We start from the raw sequence: 15,439 nt of genomic DNA on the forward strand, positions 1-15,439 counted from the left end.
TAGGAGCCAGATGGTGCCTCCCCTGCTCCCATCATGGGGTCTTGGGGGAGAACTGAGGAGGACGAGGAGCCAGCCAGAGATTCCAGCTGGTAGAAGCAGGAGCAGCCAAAGCAGAGACTGCTGCACATTCCAGTCAAAACTGGAGGTTCTCAGACTTCCTCTGTCCTGTGCTGATCAGCTGTTTGCTCCCATCCGCCCCCTCCCGCCTAACAGTCTCTTCACTTTAGCTTCCCTCCACAGCCACTGCTCCTACCCTCTTCTCCCCTGCCTTGTGCTCATCTTCCCTTCCCTTTCCATTTAGCTGATCTATCTAAACCAGTCATTTAACAACTTTAACAACCTATGAACCCCTTTCACTAAAATGTCAAGTCTTGTGAACCCCTTCCTAAAAATGAATATTTCCAGGGATTTTCTCCTTTACTTGAGTATAAATTATAAAAGCAGTGCTCTTGGAAATATAAAATTTGTTTTTATGATATGCTTATTACACACTGTTTATTATTATTATTTATCATTACAGTATTTTCATCACATTATGAAAATGGCAAAACTCTTCCAAGAACTCACTTTCATAGCTTGTATCACTTTGAATAAGCCTGTTATAAGACAAGGCACCTATGTTTCATCAAGGAGTATCAGATATGAAATAGCATGAAGGTATTTAAGAAGACAACTCAAAGAGTTCCTCCTACACAAGCAGTCAGGTCTTGCGCAGTCCTGGCAAACAATTCATGTTATAACAAAGCTTAAACTTGTTCTTCATAATAAATTTAAAAAAATACTAGCTGCCTATTTAATTTTAAAAACAGCAAAAAATATCCACCTCCCTTTCCATTTCTTATGATGAATCTTGAAGTTTAAATCTCCTCAGTGTGGTAGATATGGTTGCTTTGATCTGCTTAGCTCTTTGGAGTTCAGGGGCTCCGGGCTGCTGGCTCCATGCTCTCTGGGGTCCTTAGGGACAGCTCTGTCCGCCATTAGGGAATTTTTTCCTGAAAACCCCTTGCAACATTTCGCAAACCTCAGTTTGGGAACCACTGATCTAAACTTACCCCACGTTCACAAAAATCATGGAACTAATACGCTGTTTTTGCTGCCATCAATTGATTACTCTGCTTCTGTATTATACACCCTTTCCCCCAGCCTGTTTCTGTCTTGTCTATTAGACTGTAAATTCTTTGGGGCAATGGGCCATCTACTACTCTGTGTGTGTGTATAGTGCCTAACACAATGGGGTACCACTCTTGGATGCCCCTTAGAAACGCCTTAATAAACCTGATTAATAACAATAACCAGCTGGCATTGCAGGCCAGGACTTATATGCACTGGCAGAACCATAAAGCACTGGACTAGCAGAGGTGATGTAACTCAGGACTGCATTACATTGGCCAGGCTGCGTGCAGCACTAGATTAACCTTATAGGTACTGTTGCAGGTCAGAATTGAGGCATAATTGTGAGAACTATGCAGTGAACCATTCAATATTACAGATCTTCATTTCTAGAAGTGCTAAACTCCTCAGACACAGGAAAAATTAACAAGCATTTGCATTTTTCTTCCATAAGTATTGTGACTTTGCCAGCATCATTTAATGCAAGCATGAATAGGCAGGAGTTGGGTAAAAGTGTAAACTATGATAATTATGTAACAGTAACTACTGGAATCTGTGGGTATCGATCTGTGCCATGTCATACAGGCAATAGCCTCTTGTAAGTCTGACCCAAGTCAGGTGACTGGGGCTAGGGAATAAAGAGAAGTCTTATCAACTCTCCTGCATGCTAAAGCTTTATTACAAATGGTGACATGTTACGTGTTACCTTTTATATGTGACAAAATGCCAGATAAAAAATATTTTGAGACAAGTGAGCACCACATGTTGACAGTGTAGTAAAGTGCAAAGAAAACATACATCAAAGCTGCCCAAACACAAGAGAAGGGCCCCAAATAGGAGTTTCAAAATACACTGCTTGGTGGTTTGCTACTGCTGGCATCATGAGAACAATATTTAACAAACATTTAATCCCCAAGATTAATTGGCCACAGTGGACCCAACCTTAGCCACCAAAGCACAATGTTAGAGGTTTTATAAGCACAGTTCACCTTCACGAACAAGTTGGCTCACTCATTCATTTCTATGCTTGAGAGAGACTCAACCTTTCAAAAGGGTACCCTGTAACTTAAAAAAATCATGCTGTAAATTTTTATCTAATATTAAAGTCAGTTTTCACTTTTGTCTATATAAAAACTTTCATTTTCAGGTCCTTAATGCTGCAGTGTCTGGGCTGTAAACATGACATGGAAATGTTTACTTGTATAAAAAATTTTTTTTTATGCCTTGAAGGAGGAGTCCTTGCTGTGTCCTGACTCCTCCCCATTGGTAATGTCATTTCCAGGAAAGAGCTATTTAGAGAATGTTTCAGAACTGGCTTGGCTCTTTTTTTTTTTTTTTTTTTTTTTTTAAGTTGACAGCATTTTAAAGTTTAACCAAATATTTTTTTAAATAAAATTAATCTAACGTTTAATTTGCCTTTTGTTTTTTGAGTCTTTAGGTTGTACTCGGGTCACGTTCCCCTCTGCAGCCAGGATGGCGAAAAACTCACTTTTAATGAAAGCTGGGATTCTTACAAAATCAAATGTGGTCAGGAGCTGGAGCTTTAAGAAACACCCAAATACCACAAATATCAGACCTGAAGAAGAGCTCTGGGTAAGCCTGAAAGCTTCTCTCACCAACAGTAGGTACTCCAATAGAAATACTACCTCACTACCTTGGCCTCTCTGACAGAGTCTTCACTTTCTTTTACATTTTAAAGGGAAGTGAACATTTCATCTTGAGTGCTTTTTCTATCCAGTTGTCTTGACTGATGTTGTCCATTGTTGCTGCTTTTACGGTTTCCAATTTTCTTTCTCAGCAGCTCTTCCCTGGCAAAAGTACTTCACTCGGAAATGTGGGGCCAAAGAATAAAAAGCTGCTCAAGAAGTTTTTCCAAACAGAAGCAACTAGACCAATTGATTAAGGCCTGCAATGAGTGGAGTTAGAGAAGAAGCTCCATATGCACATTTCCCTCCCAAGATCTTATTCTTCCCCTTCATCCATGTTTAGTCTATTTGTTAGACTCAGTTCTGTTAGGGAAGAAGTTACATTCAGTAAAGCACATAACTGAATCAAAACAATGGAGCAAAACTTGATGCTGTTTTAGCTCAGATCAAAATATTTTTAAGATTCATAGAAGCTGAGGGAATCATACAAACTTTTAAAGGGCAAGAGCAAATTAAACGACTTGCAGAGATCTATGTCCCTAATATTCAAGAGAACATTTGCATGAGGCTTTCAAAAATAAATTCAGAGCCTCCAACCTTTGTACGTGAGGTTTAAAAGGAGTGATCTGAAATAGGCTCCTCTTATAAATCAGCCTTTTAAATTAGAGATTTCAAAAGTGAAATTTGAACCGATTGTCACTCACCAACATTTGAAAATTCATAAGGGATCAGTAGATAAAGGGGTCTAGCAAATCACTTCATTTTTCTAATTTGCAGTGAGTTTTGAAACAGATTCAGGCAAACTTTTTTTTCCTGGGTGCTTTTTATTATGTGGCTGCATTTATAGTAGAAATATGTACACCTGCTGTCCAGCTGACAAGGGTCTGGAATTTTCAGTCCTGTATCATGAAAACCAAGGCCCTCTTGTCTACACTATGCTCTGTCACTGTTGCCAGGACCAGCTGAGCACAGATTTTTCCAGTGTAAACAAGGCTTCTGCTAGCCCCAGGCACTAATGAAGTTCTCATCCTTGCAAAAAACTTGTTTGAGCCCTGCCTGATATATTACATAGCAGTGCAGAACACTACGATTAGACCAATAAGGAGCACAAGTTCTTGAGAAGACTGTAGCTGACTTAACCTTGCATGCATTTAAATTCTTCTAAACTGTAACATATACGTCAAAGTTAAAAAATAAAATAATAAATAAAGACCTGGAAACATTTTTTGAAGAATAAACAGTGAAGAAAAGCGGTTATCTACAGTGATACAGGATAAGAGAGATAAAATTTGGGTTTAAAGTTCTACACAACAAGAGGACACAATGATATTTTCCAGGATTATTCTCGTATTGATTAGGAGTGAAGAGCAACCTTGCAAGATTTGCCAGCTCAGGCAGAAACTCTACTCACTTCACCACCTTTACCAAGATTTTTGACAATGAAAAAACAGACATTTTACTTGCTTGTCAAAAAACCTGCCCAATTCAGATAAGAACTTTGCAAGGGTGGTGAAATGGGCCTTCAGCTCCAGGCTGGATTAAATATTTAAACTTCTTAATTGCTGATAAACTATTGGTTACTCAAATGCAAGATGCTTTAATCTTTTCAAACCTGATCCAAGCCCACTGAAGTCAATGGAAAGATTTCCACTGATTTCAATGGGCTCTGGATATAACAACACTACTTTATGTAGTACCAAGAATTAAATGAATTGAGAATAAGACCAAGAAACTGAAACAGCAAATTCAACCAGCAAACAACGCTCATAAGCTCCAAGCACAGGAGGACTAAAAAAAATGCTTATACTTGTCTCCCTACTAAACACTTAAAGACACTCAAAGACACAACACTGTTGATCTTTCCTGGATTAAAGGCTTCTAGTAGACATTTCACATTTGCTATTTACAGGACTTATTACTTAAAGTGACCTAGCAAGGATGGCCTGGGCTTTGATTCTAACAAGCTAATTACACACATGGTACTTGACATTTTATTATATGTATTATGCAGCCATATTACATGCTGACGGCACTAGATCACAAGATAAGCAGATTCAGCCCAATATTGAACTAAACTCCTATCATGGTGTCAAGAATGAATAATGTACTCCTTGAGGAGTCTCTCTCTTTACAAAAGAGGGGGCTGTAACTGCTTGTGGCCGTTTTGACCTCCATAACACTTGTTGTAAGTGTCCTGGCCAGATGCCAACTGGGGTGACTTTAATTAAATTCCCTTACAGTTTGATATGCATACCATATTTTCACTTCCTGTCTCAAAAAGTGTTCTGTAGTTCCCATCATGGCCTGGTAGACAGTTGCTCAATTTCATACCACAGGGAACTCCACTTCAGTGGTATGTGAGGTGATTCCTGCACATCATTTGTATACAGGAAATTATCCTAGAAACTGACAAAACTGAACTTCATGTTTTCCCTACACATTAAATGAAAAAATACTTTCCCCAATACTGTTTTTATACACAAATGAAGGACAATCAAAATATACAGAAACCCGTTCTTGAGACACCACCAGCTGTTTCCCCTTCCCGTTTATGCATTATGTACCGAGGGGTGTTTTTTAAAATGTATACCGCAAGTGGAACAAAAATAGATAAGCAGTCAGATCTTCAACATTAAACTGCCCCATGTTGAGCTAGACAGATGAGTAAAGGGAACTCAAGAGCTCCTAAACTCTGGTTTTGCATGCTACCTGGCTACCATGCAATAATCGCCCTCTTTTTTTGGGGGGGGGGGGGGGGAAATAGCTTCATAGATTTAGAAAAATGATCTTAAAAATAAAATATATGGACATCTGATGCTGACCCCACTTCAAAAGCTGAACTGATCTTGCAGAATTTTATTACAGATTGAAGATTTACTTAAAATCCTTAGAATAATTTCTTCAAAGGCTAAACAGCTCTTCCATACCTACTGCCCACACAACTTTCAATCACAAAGGTCTTTCCCAACACAAAGCTATGACAGTACTGTATTCCTCGTTCAATTCTGAGATTTTCAAGCAGATTCTAGTTGGATTTGGTGTGCTAACAAGTGAACCACTGTTAGAGCCATTATGTTCAACTGCAAAAGGATCATCACGTAAAACTGTTTTAGAATCAGTGAAAAATAAAAAAACAACACACCCTACACATTTGGAGAAAAAATAAGATGGTAACTGATCAAGTGACAAAGCTGCTTATGCAGCAATTTGCTAAAAGTTAGATCAGTGGTTCTCAGTCTTTTGTACTGGTGACCCCTTTCACACAGCAAGCCTCTGAGTGTGACCCCCCTTATAAATTAAGAACACTTTTTTGTACATTTAACACCATTATAAATGCTGGATGCAAAGCAGAGTTTGGGGTGGAGGCTGACAGCTCACAATCCCCCATGTAATAACCTTGTGACCCCCTGAGGGGTCCCAACCCCCAGTTTGAGAACCCCTGAGTTAGGCTCTGCTGTCCTTGTAAGCAACAGAAAGTGCCTAGTTTTAAATGCCTCGATTGACTTGGTATTGTAATACTATATTAATAGTTATAAAGCTATACCTATTTATTGTACGTTACTGACTTTAGTAGTGTTGAGGACAGTTTGCAGTTAGATCTCTAGACAGACATGCCTCCCAGAGGAAAACAAGTTTTAGAACTCTCAGAAACTTAAGAACAAATAGTTGGCAGTGTCCTCCCAGTCAGGGAGCAGCGGGTCAGTTGCTACTGTTTCTCATTCCTTGTTACATTACCAAATATAAATTGATTGTTTCTTGTTAAAACACCAACTTTCCAAAGCTATTAAATAAGTCACCAAATCCAGGATCTGTGCCTTGCTAAAACAGGCATCGTGCACATGTTAACTCTGCCATTTTCTGTTTCCTCTCTTCAGTGAGTTATTTTGCCACCCAGTATGACTCCAGATAATAAATATTACCCATGTGTTAAAAAAATAAAAAAACTCTTCAAACACTGACAGAAGTTTTAAAGCAATGTAAACACATTTCCATATTAGGGCCTGTGGAAAGTAGACGTTAAAAAAAAAAAAAAAAAGCACACAGGAGAATCCTCCTTTGTTGTGACGCTTGGACAACAAAAGCTTGTTCTCCTGAAGTGCAGTTTTGTTTTTTCTTTGCTAATGAAAAGAAAGTTGTCTTGCCACAGCACCACCAAAACACACACACACACACACACACTGCTCTCCTTGGAAAGTGAGAAAATATTTTCTAAAAAACAAAAAATAGTTCTCCACCGGAACCGGCAGCAACCAAACCAACCAAAACTCGTTACCTGTCTCAGCCCCAAGAGGAAAGGCATCCTGCATTCTCATCATCCACACTAACGCTTTGGAACAAAGGAATTTTAAAGTCCCCCTACAACCATTTCCTCAGCTCGTGCGCGCGGGGTGCGCCTGCGATCCTATTTAAACCAGGGCTTCCGCGGCTGGGAATGTTAAGTAAACAGGGTCCCAGAACTCAGCATGCACTCGGCTCGCTCTCCGCCCTTCCCCTCGTTCTCCTCCCACACCCTGTGACATCTCAGACGCAGCAGAGCTGTAGGGTTTGGCAAGGGGGAAATGACATCAGTTCAGGCAGTGCACAAAACTGGAGACAGCTGCTGATTAACAAGAAAAGGGCTTGCTACAAACTTGCCATGCAACTTGGTATTTAGCAACCCTGCTCTCTGCAGAGGCACTAAACACTACATTTTGGGTGAACAAGGAAAACTGTCTTGGCTCTAACCAGATGCCCCAAATGGAATAAAAACCTATATTAAAGAACAGCTCTTCAATGACACTTAATTAAAATCCCCTAAGCAAAAATACCTCAATTTCTCCTCAAAAATGGCTGTCTACTTTGGATGCAGCTCCTTTGAGCAGCTTTGTAGTCTGCACTAACAGGCAGCATTTGGGGAAGATGGATCAAAACCAGAACCAGGTATTTAAACACCTCCAAACTTGGAGGATTTGGCTAAAATGGAACACAGATCTAAACCACTCCCTTGGTTTTGCCCACTTTGAGTTTTTCTTTAAGTAGTTCTTACTGCACTACTGGCAAATTCACCACCACAAACAACATCTTGCTTACTATGGCAAAGCTTCCCTTTCTTTCAGTGGGAGCCAGATTGGGCCCCCAAAGAAGACTATAAAGAGGTGATGCGGAAGCTATTTTTATCCTTGTCATGCAGTAAGAGCACATTGCTGTCCCTTGGCGCCCTACCTCTGGGCATTAACCATCTCCACACTTTCAGACCAATGGGAGGTTGTACCTGGTAAACAAACTTATCCTGTTTGTCCTCTCATAAACAAGAGGTACAGCAAGTTCTACAGCAGCAGGGGAGATGACACAGCAGACAGTAACCTAAATTTAAACTGCCTATACCTCCCACTTTAAAAGTTCAACCTTTTTTTTTTTTTTATTTCTCCTAAATCAGCAGCTGCTCTCATCTGTCATATGCCAAACTAGAACACTCATCACTCCCATGTGCACAGGCAGCAACTAAGCAGGCATTTAACAGAAGGGGAACTTCTCTTTTATTTGATCTTCTCAGCCTCTAGGCTGGTACAAATTAAATATCTGGGAAGGATCAGAGCAGGAGTCCATGATGTACAGAAGCCTATTAAATCCCTTATTAGGAAATACTGGTTTTTAAATCATTTCAGGGCTTTAAAAAAAATGAAAAGAAAAGAAACTACTTACAATTCTTATAAATTCTGATTTTCAATTGCATTACATTTTAAAAAAGCCTTAAAAACAACCAAACCATTCACAAGCAAGTTTGGTGAGCACTAGTCTGAGACAGTTACCCCCTTTTCAAACTTCAACACTCCTGAGCCACTGTTACCATGTTCTCTTTGGAAGTTCCTGAATTGTTTCCCAACTTAGCATGTAGTTCTGGGGGTTCTCTGAACACAAACAAGTTGGGACAAATGTAGTAAGCATCCTTCATACTTACACAACACCTCATCCAAGCATTAGAAAGCACTCTACAAACACTAACTAATCCTCTAAACGCATAATTCAGTGTTACATGGTACCATCCCCATTTTATCAACAGGGAAACTGAGGCACAGGGGAAAAAAATAGAACAGGAGTACTTGTGGCACCTTAGAGACTAACAAATTTATTTGAGCATAAACTTTCTTGGGCTACAGCCCACTTCATCGGATGCACAGAATGGAACATACAGTAAGAAGATATTTATACATACAGAGAACATGAAAAGGTGGAAGTCCCAATACCAACTGTAAGAGCCTAATTAATTAAGAGAAGCTATTATCAGCAGGGGAGAAAAACTTCTGAAGTGATAATCAAGATGGCCCATTTTGGACAGTTGACACGAAGGTGTGAGGATACTTTAACATGGGGAAATAGATTTAATTAGTGTATTGACCGAGCCATTCCCAGTCTCTGTTGAAACCTAAGTTAATGGCATCTAGTTTGCATATTAATTCAAGTTCAGCAGCTTCTGGTTGGAGTCTGTTTTTGAAGCTTTTCTGTTGCAAAATTGTCACTTTAATGTCTGTCACTGAGTGGTTAGAGAGGTTGAAGTGTTCTCCTACTGGTTTTTGAATGTTATGATTCCTGATGTCAGATTTGTATCTGTTTATTCTTTTGTGTAGAGACTCTCCGGCTTGGCCAATGTACATGGCAGAGGGGCATTGCTGGCACATGATGGAGGGACAGAAGTTAGTAGTAAATTGCATCTGCTCAGCTATTGGATTTTCTACCTTTTGCAAGTTATCAGAACTTTAAATGACCAGTCCAAAACGTTACCCCGATGTTGATTATGCCACATAACACATGGCTATAAACTAATGGATGAAACATTCAAACTATCATAGGTTGCTTTGCCAAGCAAATGGACAACACCAATGATACACAGGAGCATGTTCTTTTGCCAACATCTGAAGCAAAGTAGGGGCTCTTTTGCCAACATCTGAAGCATCTGGTCCTGGCCACTGTTGGAGACAGGGCACTGGACTAGGTGGATCTTCAGTCTGTTCTACTCTGGCAATTCCTATGGTCCTACTGTTAAAAGTTGACACTCTCTGACAACCTCCCAACTTCAACTGATTCTCCCTCTCTTTAGCAAATCACGCAAGAGTCTCCAGTAAACATTTAAAAGACAAGAGCTCAGCAGTAAATCTAGCGATTCAAGATCCAGATTCTAGATACACAGTAGAAAAGGAAGTAACCGATCTTAAAAGTAACAGCTTCCCAGCTTACTTAGCACCACTCCCTCAGAAGGGGACTTGATGCTCTATCGTTGGACAAGTAAAGTCTCTCTCTTCTCTCCATGGGGCGGTTCTATGCTGGGACCCCTGTCACTGCTTGGTCCTTCCTTTTGGCTTTTCCCTTGTGTGTTGGGGTGCCAGCACCAGCTCCAGCGATGATGCTGTCAGTGCCAGAGGAGCTGGCAGGTCTGTTGGTACTGGTGTCAAAGTAGTAGCTGGCAGATATGGTGTTGAGAAAGCGACAGCCAGTACTGCTCGTCCTGGCATTAAACTGATCAGAATCAATGGGACTGGTGTAAAATTCAGTGCATTTTTCTTCCCGGCCTTTTTTGCATCCCTACAGCCTGGGGTGTGGCATCTGCTTTAAGGGGCACTTGCTGAGGATGACCCTTTGGGTCCCTTGGAGGTGAATGACTCCTCCAGGTCTGAGACCATCAGGTGTAGCTTCAGCTACGTGCCCCTCAATTTGCAAGTGATTGATAAGAAGTATTTTCACTCTGAATGCTTATCAGGGATGTGGCTCTCCCCCAGACAGAATAGGCATCAGCTATACTGGGGAATGAAGTCTGGCAGCCCTTAAACCCAGATTTAGAGTCTGCCAGGTTGGTAGGCATGAGGCACCTTGTTCCACTGTGCACGGGTGGGTATGGGGAAAGGGGTCTCTTTTGTTCTGTTTTTAGGGAATGTCCAAAGCAGAGAACGGAAGATAAGGAGGGGTGAAGAAGTATTTGTTCTCCAATTAAATATACAAGATGAGTTTGAAACAAGAAGAAAAAGTAGACGGTTGGACACTTGCCAGATTCAGTCTTGCTGCCTCAGGCAGTAAGAGGGAATGGGGGGAGGATGGCAGCTGCAGTTGCTCCAGTCCTTTATGCCTTTGCAGAGAAGGATGAAGTGGCACTCATGGCCTTGATGGACTCTGTGATTCAAAAAGATCCCATCTTGTATGCAGTGGGATCCACACTGACCCATAGCTGAAGAATACAGTGTTCCAGGTAATGGTATGTCAATGATTTTATATGAAGTAACAATTTTTTCTACATTACTCTCCACTGCATTTCTCATGCAGCCTAACATTGTGTTTTTCTGACCACTACTGCACCCTGAGCAGAGATCCTCATTGAGCTGTCCACAATGATGCTCAAGTCTTTCTCTGGAACAGATACAGTTAATTTAGAATCCCATAAAGTGTATGAGTATTTCAAATTATTCCCTCCAGTGGGCATTACTTTGCATTTATCTACGTTGAATTTTATCTGTCATTGTGTTGCTCACTCATTTACCTTAGGGCTGGTCTTCACTATGGGGAGATCCATGCTGCTACAGTCAATGCAGCAGGGATTGATTTAGTGGGTCTAGTGAAGACCGCTAAATCAACAGCAGAATGCTCTCTAGTCGACCCTGGTACTCCAGCTCTCCGAGAAGAGTAAGGGAAGTTGACTGGAAAGCATCTCCTGTTGACTCAGTGCAGTGAAGACATCGGGGTAAGTCAGCCTAAGCTATATCAATTCCAGCTATGTTATTCACATAGCTGGAGTAGCATAACTTAGGCTGACTTACCCCTGTAGTGAAGACAAGTCCTCAGTTAGGTCCCATTGAAGTGCCTCAGTCTTCTCTGGGCTTGATAATTTTATATCACCTAAAGCAATAATTTTAGATCATTGCAAGTTTAGGAAAACAGCAGGAAACCCAGAAGAGAACAGTTAAGATTTGTTCTTACCATTCAGTTTTACAAGAAATATAGAGGCACTACTTCCTTTTGTATTGGCTCTGGGACTCAGCCTGAATATGTTTTCAGGCAAGTATCAATTCTGCATGGTGGATACTTTGAAGAAAACTGAAAACTCTGATTTACTGGGAGATGATAAATATAAGAAGAAGAGTCAGCAGTAACTGTCTCTTCCACAGCACCACCACATTGGGTGGTACACCTTGAAAACAACACTATGAAGAGTAAAACAGCACAGACTTCAGCTAAGCATAGCAAAAGCTCCCTAAAGAGTTCTACAAATGTACCACAACTCAATCCAACCTGAAGTAATCTCCTGGACATGCCACCCCCACCCCCCTTCTGACAATACACCTCAATCTTGACTTTTACCACTGTCATTATTCTAGTTGTGGGTGTCTCAAACAGGAATGGTTCTGTTAATAGAGACAAATGCTGATTGGGATTCAGATGACACCACCAAATCAGCCAGTTAATCTGTTGGTCTACCTAGCCCCCAGGGTTCTCTGAGGTTTCTGTTGCCACCTAACAAGAAGAAACCAAACCTGTGACTAGACTGCTATAGGAAAACAGAAATACTGACAGAGCTCCAGCATAAACTTTGAGGGGTGCCTCTTCAAAAAGAGTTAGCATGCACTGACCAGTATAGTGCAGGTTCTGAAGAGCAAGGAGGAAAAGACTTAAGGAGAGCCTCTTCAGGTGTCTTCAAAGAACCTAAGCAAAGTTGAAAAGAATAAATGGAAACTACAATTTCAATCATCAGGAAAGCTCAATACCAGTTATTCAAAAGAACAGCAGTTTCTGAACACACATTAAACTTAAGACATTGCACTTCTAAATTACTGTACAAAAGCCTGGCTCAAAGTAACAGAAATCCAGTCTTAACTTCCATTCTCCATTACAGTATCAGAGAGGTAGCCATGTTCGCTGCTTTTACAGATCCAGACTAAGAGTCCCGTGGCACCTTACAGACTAACAGACGTATTGGAGCATGAGCTTTCATAGGTGAATACACACTTCGTCGGTTTTCACCCACGAAAGCTCATGCTCCAATACGTCCGTTAGTCTATAAAGTGCCACAGGACTCTTTGCTGCTTCTCCATTACAATAATTTTGTTTTCATACATAGATTGGGGGGGCAGGGAACCTCAATCCCAGAAACCTCAATCTTAAATATACTCTCATACTAAAAGTTTTGTAAATCGCCCTACAGAGCATTTCCTTTAATGTACTCATGACACATTCGAATACTTGGGAGAAGAAATTTGATCTGTTTTTCCAAACACTGAGCTGCTCCTTTCCGAAATGTTAGAACATCTAATACAAACTAGGATGGAGTGAGGAATTGACGTGGGTGTTGTTATAAGTACAGATCCAGACTGATTTAGTACAAGTGCTTACAGGAAACAGCGGGAAACTTGTCAAGATCTTACAATCTAATGTCACATTTACTACGTTCGTTGTTTCTACTTTGGCTCATGTTTTTGCATAAACAGGGAATACTGTAGATACTCCACTGCTCACCACCTCTCTCAAAGAATGGGCAAACTGTTCCTTTCTAATAGAGGCTGCTGGATGTAGTTCCCTCCAAATCTGATCAAGGCTATTGCTGGCTGCAAAGGATGTCTGGACAGCAGCTCCCCACCCATGAAGCCCAGGGCCTGTTTTGTCAGTCAGAATGGACTGCTAGAGAATATGAGGTACTCTCTTCACAAGACTGAATACCTTGCCTTCACAGCTCTTGTCCTTCCTTCTAGTCCAGAAAGCTTGGATTCCAGCTGTGGCCCAGATCACTGAGCTGCCATTCAGTGGCCAGCCCTTTTAAATAAACAGAACGAGTGACCGGGTTCAGCATATCTTGATCTACTCTCTATCTCTAATTCTTAAATTCTCTTGTGTCTGCCTTTTGATTTATCTACTGATTCATTACTGGCCTTATAGCTGAATGCCTCAGTTTAATCAAACTGTCTTTAGCATGAGTAAATGATATTTATTGTATGATGTCCAGTATTTAATTCTGCATAGCATTTTAAGACACAATTTGTACGCAAAGTGGAAGACAAACAAAGTATTATAGGAAACATTTAAAGTCTAGCGGTAGAAGAGGAAAGCAACATGTTATTTGGAGGATGGGGAAAGAAAATACGTTTGTACCTACTGAGTCCTTAAACCCTACAAAAAATCTCAGATGACAGATGCCTTCCTTTCCCCTCTATGCACATACTCCCTCCTCTCTCCACTCAGCTGTCCCCTAGACCTGGAAAATCTATTAGGTTACCAAACAAAAGCTGCCGCTCAAACTCCATCTTCTCTGCAAGACAATACACCAGCAGCTAATTCAAACTACTGGGATTACCTAATTTAGTGGGCACACGCAAAACATATCCTCCATACCTGCTCTGTTCTTATATAACATACCTGCCACAGTTGCATGGAAGGAGCAGGTCAGCAAACTGATTTAGATTTGCGTACAGAGCTGGAGAGAGTATAACTCAGTGTATAGGATACTGGGCCAGAAGGCAAGAGAGCTGGGTTCTGGTCCTGGCTCTGCCACTGACCCACAAAGCTGCTTCACCTCTTTGTCTCTATTTCCTCATCAGTAAAATAGGAGAATGTTACTCTCTTTTTGTAAACGTACTCCAAGGTCTCCAATGAAGGATGCGATATAAGAGGTAAGCAGTATTATATATATGCCTAGCAATCTTGACAATGACCCCTTCAAAGAAGCGACAAGTTATCCAAATATTCCCCGTGTCTGTATTTTGTTATGAGCAGTTTCCCAGCAGACTGCTGGGGCCCTGCATAACTAGTAAAATGGCAAGCAGAAGTTATGCTAGTAACATTCATGTTCCTGCATTAACCATAACACTGCACTCTACCCAAGCACTGCTAACATGAATATCCATCTCTGTATCCATACACCAGACAGTTTCGGCATTACAAAGGCACAACTTTCAACACCTCCCCCGCCCCACATCCTCACCTTTGGAATATCTGTAGCATCTCCCCTTGGATAATTTATGCTCAGTTTGTTTATATAACACTTATTTTATATACTTAAGTGTTCTATGATTAAAAAGCCCACTAACAAATTATCTAAAAGGACAAGGCTAACCAGAAAAACTTCTTTTATTAGTATCAGCGAACAGGTTTCATGTTGCTATACTGACTACAATAAGTTTTACTAGAGCTCATTCTCCCTCTGGAACACTAAAAGTGGAGAAACCCCAGAAATCACACTGCAATGGGTGTAAGACACAGGACGGGGTGAATGGAACAACCTCCCTTAATCCCCGTGAACATTATGCTTGAGGTGAAGACACTGGGTTGGCGACAGCAGAATGCATGACGAGAGGCAGTGATGGGGGGAGAGGGAGAAAGAAGCAGTGGACTCTCCCCCTGGGCCATCAGCAGGGGTTGGGCCCCTGCCCTCCTCTGGATCCACAAATGCCAGAGGAGCAGGCAGCTGGTGCGAGTTCCCCACCTTCCCAGGCATGGTGGGGCTCAGGCTTCTGGCTTCAGCCCTAGGGTGGTGGGCGCCAGACTCTAGCTGCAGGGTGCTAGGATCTATTCTCCATCGGGGGGCTTTTGGCTCCAGCCCCAGGCTCACCCCACTCCACCACCCCTGGCCCCCACTGCCTCCCTACCCGCCGCTCCATCCACGGCTTAAATTGTCCCCTGGCTTGCGGGGGCTGCGTAAGTCTGCTATGAAAAGCGTTATTCGTATGTTTGTT

General features: G+C 41.4%; 1 protein-coding gene across 2 annotated transcripts in view; it reads right to left on the reverse strand.

Annotated features, from left to right (window-relative positions):
- Positions 1 to 15,439, reverse strand: part of WBP1L (WW domain binding protein 1 like) — a 91,350-nt gene that overhangs the window by 38,287 nt on the left and 37,624 nt on the right. Inside the window, exon 1 of one of the 2 annotated variants that reach the window (XM_032766902.1) lies at positions 7,030 to 7,260. The exons of the other annotated variant lie outside the window; for it this stretch is intronic. Within the exon in view, the coding sequence (XP_032622793.1) occupies positions 7,030 to 7,056 (27 nt within the window). The 5' untranslated portion in view covers positions 7,057 to 7,260. Of the gene's footprint in view, positions 1 to 7,029; positions 7,261 to 15,439 lie in introns of those variants that run through there. 2 annotated transcript variants of the gene reach the window in all.

Source organism: Chelonoidis abingdonii, chromosome 16 (assembly GCF_003597395.2).
Source record: "Chelonoidis abingdonii isolate Lonesome George chromosome 16, CheloAbing_2.0, whole genome shotgun sequence".
Taxonomy (NCBI): Eukaryota; Metazoa; Chordata; order Testudines; family Testudinidae; genus Chelonoidis; species Chelonoidis abingdonii.